Consider the following 4043-nt stretch of genomic DNA (forward strand, 5'->3'; position numbering starts at 1 on the left):
AATAGTATTTTTTTTCTTATTTTCTTTTATAAAGAAAAATAAGTGGTGACTCCATACCACTTACCTAAAAAGAGAGGTGCCTTAAAAGGTACCCAAATCTCTTTTTTGAGGGACGCTTTTCTTTGAGGTCTCTCGCACTTGAGAGAGAGATTGGAGTGGCGATTGCAAGTTTCTTCAAAACCCCCCTGAGGTTTGGAAAATTTTGTTGAGAAGGACACTTTTTTGCTTAGATGTGTTCGGTTTACACAAAGAGAGAAAAAGAGTGAAAGAAACTGAAAACCTGTGAGTCCAAATTGAGAGAGAGAGAGAGAGAGAGAGAGAGAGAGAGAGAGAGAGAGCTTTTTTAAGTTGGGGGCTTTTCTGGTCGATGTGTTCTTTTTTTTTTTTTTTTTTTTTTTAAGAAAATGGAGGGTTTTGATTTTGAGGTTAACTTAAGTAAGTTATGATAGGGTGGTGGTGTGGAGTATAAATGAAAGAGAAAGACCCAGAAGCGAAAAAGAGTGTGTTTGTGTGTTAGATCTAGGTTTGTGTTCTTGTTGTTCTTGTTCAAGACACATTTTGATATCAATTCATATGATTTTTTGTTTTTAATTCTGTTTTTAGTTATTTTTATTTAGTTAAAATTAATAAATTAATTTTTTTTAATCTAGATGTTAACGTGGCATTTTTTAATGCCAAAAAAAAATTATTATTTTAATAGTTCTGTTTGTCACGTAGGACTTCGCCGTTAAGACATTGACAGAAATGATTAAATTGAATGATGCTTTTTTAAATAGGGACTAAGATCGGTAAAAATAAAATCTATGAACCAAAATAAGAATAGCTTGAAAATGCAAAAACGAAAATGTAGTTTTCACCAAATTTTAACTTTACTACCATCAATGCAGCATGGTTTTTTTGGTACGTTGAGTGCTAAAATAGGTTTTTTTTTAGCAATTTTAGCGCAACTATTTTTGAGTGATCTTAGTTGTTACCAAATAAATGCGCTGTCAAGTACTAGCAAATTAGCAATTCGAAGTTATGACTTACACACCCACCAAATCACACAAATGTTGATGACATCGTGATACAGAGACACCCACAGTTCTTTCCTCCTATCTCTCAAAACCGCTGCACCCACTGTTTTCACTTTCCATATCCCGCTACTTGTGTGCTTCCCTATTTCAACTACCCAAAATACCCTTTCTACCCTTTTATACTCTATTACTACCTTTTTATTTATTTTTTCCTTTTACTAACGAGGTACTGACTCGTTAAAAATCAAAATTCGTATTTTTTGTTTCTGAATTAAAATGAAATAAAAAACATACAATAATTAATCAAGATGAAGATTTCGCAATTCAACGACTACCAAAATTATTCTAAAAACGCAGCTGTTTTGGAAAAGATTAATTTGAAAAATTGAGTCCACTGTAAAATCATCCTAAACATTTTTAATAACCAAATCTCTACAGAATGGCATTACAGTAATTAAGGGAGAAAAAAGAGGCCAAATTATTAGTCTCCAATACCATAAATAAACCAAGTAGGCTCATTCCAAAGTGTGACACTTCCACAATAGCATAGCAAAGTCAAAAAAAACAAATACAAATGCAATCCTCACAGTCAATCCGCATGTTCAGCACCCAAAATCTTACATGGGTCCCACTCTTGAAACAACCTACAACCGCCGTCAGATTGCGGCGGTCACCACCACCGATCACGGCGGTCAGTGCAACAACATCCCCACCCCAAAGAAGGGCCCATACAATGCCCCCTGAAAAGGCAGAAGTGTTCAAGTCACTGGAAAATTGGGCCACAAAGTCGGTGCTACCATTGTTAAAGCCCGTGGAGCAATGCTGGCAACCCCAGAACTTTGTGCCGGACCCCGCGCTGCCGTTCGAGGAGTTTAAGGACCAGGTGGGGGCCCTACGAGATCGGACGGCTGAGCTTCCTGATGAGTATTTTGTGGTGCTGGTTGGTGATATGATCACCGAGGAGGCACTGCCCACGTATCAGACCATGATCAATACGCTTGATGGGGTTAGGGATGAGAGTGGGGCTAGCCCTGACCCGTGGGCTGTGTGGACTCGGGCTTGGACTGCGGAGGAGAATAGGCATGGGGATTTGCTGAAGACCTATTTGTATTTGTCGGGTCGGGTTGATATGTTGATGATTGAGAAGACGGTGCAGTACTTGATTGGAGCTGGAATGGTCAGTGATTTCTGCTCACTACTGGAACAACCTTCTTGTGCTTTAATTTTTTTTTTAATCAAAAAAAAAAAAATTATACATTTTCAATTTTTCATACTAAATTTTGACCCAAATTTTCTCAAATTGTATCAATATTTCCTAATCTTTAAAAAAAAAAAAAAAAAATTATATATGGGAATTATGGTTGTTCATTACAATACTGAGGATAATTTTGTAATTAAAATTAATTTAATTTAAATGAATGTTGTAGTTTTATTTTTTTGTTCCACAATATATATATATATTATCCAAGGTAAATTTCGTAAAAAGATCTGATTTTTATTAAATTGAGAATCAAATTATATAAATTTTTTAAGAAAAGAATTAGATAAGATGGGAATTGTGTCTTTTCATTGCTATAATGAGGGAAATTTCGTAATTTTATCTGATTTTCTTCTCATTTAGGGGTGTTTGGTAAAGAATTTTAAACAATTCAATATTTAAATGTAAGTAAACAATTTTACGTGTATTTTTACATATTTTATCACACATTTTTTTTCTCATATATTTTTAAAAAAATACAAAAATTACTTGAACAACCATACCAAACACCCATTAGTGTTCAATTTAGTGATATGGATATTTTTATATAGAAATCCAAATTTCAGGTAATTTTGTAACCACGTTCAATTTTCTTCCCATTTAACGTTCAGTTTAGCAGTAATTTGAGATGGGAAAATTTATAATTTCTTCAAAAATTAAAATTTTATATTTTGATTATTAGTAATTGATTTTTTAATTTATAGGATCCTGGAACGGAAAACAACCCGTACTTGGGGTACGTGTACACGTCATTCCAAGAGAGAGCAACATTCGTGTCGCACGGAAACACAGCAAGGTTAGCTAAGGAGAGCGGCGATCCAGTACTAGCACGCATATGTGGCACGATTGCATCCGACGAGAAACGCCACGAGAACGCGTACGTCAAGATCGTCGAAAAGCTCTTGGAAGTGGACCCCACCGGTGCCATGCTGGCAATCGCTGATATGATGAAAAAGAAGATCACGATGCCTGCGCACTTGATGTACGATGGGCGGGACCCACGCCTGTTTGAGCACTTCTCTGGTGTGGCCCAGCGTTTGGGGGTTTATACGGCTGATGATTATGCCGACATATTGGAGTTTTTGATTGGACGGTGGGGATTGGAGAAGTTGGAAGGGCTGAACGGTGATGGGAGACGTGCGCAGGATTTTGTGTGTGGGTTAGCGCCTAGGATTAGGAAGCTGCAGGAGAGAGCGGATGAGCGTGCAAGGAAGATGGAAAAACACAAGGTTAAGTTTAGCTGGATTTTCAATAAGGAGCTCCTTTTGTAAATATGAATCAATGAGTGTTGTTATGACATAACATTTTCACACTAAAGATTTTATGGCAAATCTTAGGTGATAAGTTATCTCAGGTTTTTATTTGAGTTTTGATAATGTTATAAATGTGACATTACTCTAAAGAAGTGTTTGGATCGCTTGATATTATATTAAATTTTGATGTTAGATTATTGTAACGAAATGAAACATTCATGTAATCACGTTAAAGCAATATAACATTATCTTGTTTGGTTCACTTGTTACATTACATGATGTTCCAAAAATTTAACTTTGCAATATTAAACAATTTAGAATGGATTTCCACTAGTGTCATTTTAAAATAACCAAGCAAAATTATATTTTTAATAAAAAAATCATATAATAACTAAACAAAAAGTTTTACTTTCCTCTATTTTCTCACCAACCAATTATCTAAAAAAAATAAGACAATTTTTTTTTTCACTTTCTTGCAGTTTCTCACCGACCAAACAACTTAGATTCAACAAAATT

General features: G+C 35.1%; 1 protein-coding gene across 1 annotated transcript; it reads left to right on the plus strand.

Moving 5' to 3' along the window:
* Positions 1 to 1558: 1558 nt before the first annotated feature.
* Positions 1559 to 3767, plus strand: LOC115977785 (stearoyl-[acyl-carrier-protein] 9-desaturase 6, chloroplastic). Its single transcript, XM_031099804.1, has 2 exons — positions 1559 to 2193; positions 2979 to 3767. The coding sequence occupies exons 1-2, from the start codon at positions 1591 to 1593 to the stop codon at positions 3543 to 3545; spliced, it is 1170 nt and encodes a 389-aa protein (XP_030955664.1). The 5' UTR covers positions 1559 to 1590; the 3' UTR covers positions 3546 to 3767.
* Positions 3768 to 4043: the final 276 nt, after the last annotated feature.

The sequence above is a fragment of the Quercus lobata genome, chromosome 2 (genome assembly GCF_001633185.2).
Source record: "Quercus lobata isolate SW786 chromosome 2, ValleyOak3.0 Primary Assembly, whole genome shotgun sequence".
Taxonomy (NCBI): Eukaryota; Viridiplantae; Streptophyta; class Magnoliopsida; order Fagales; family Fagaceae; genus Quercus; species Quercus lobata.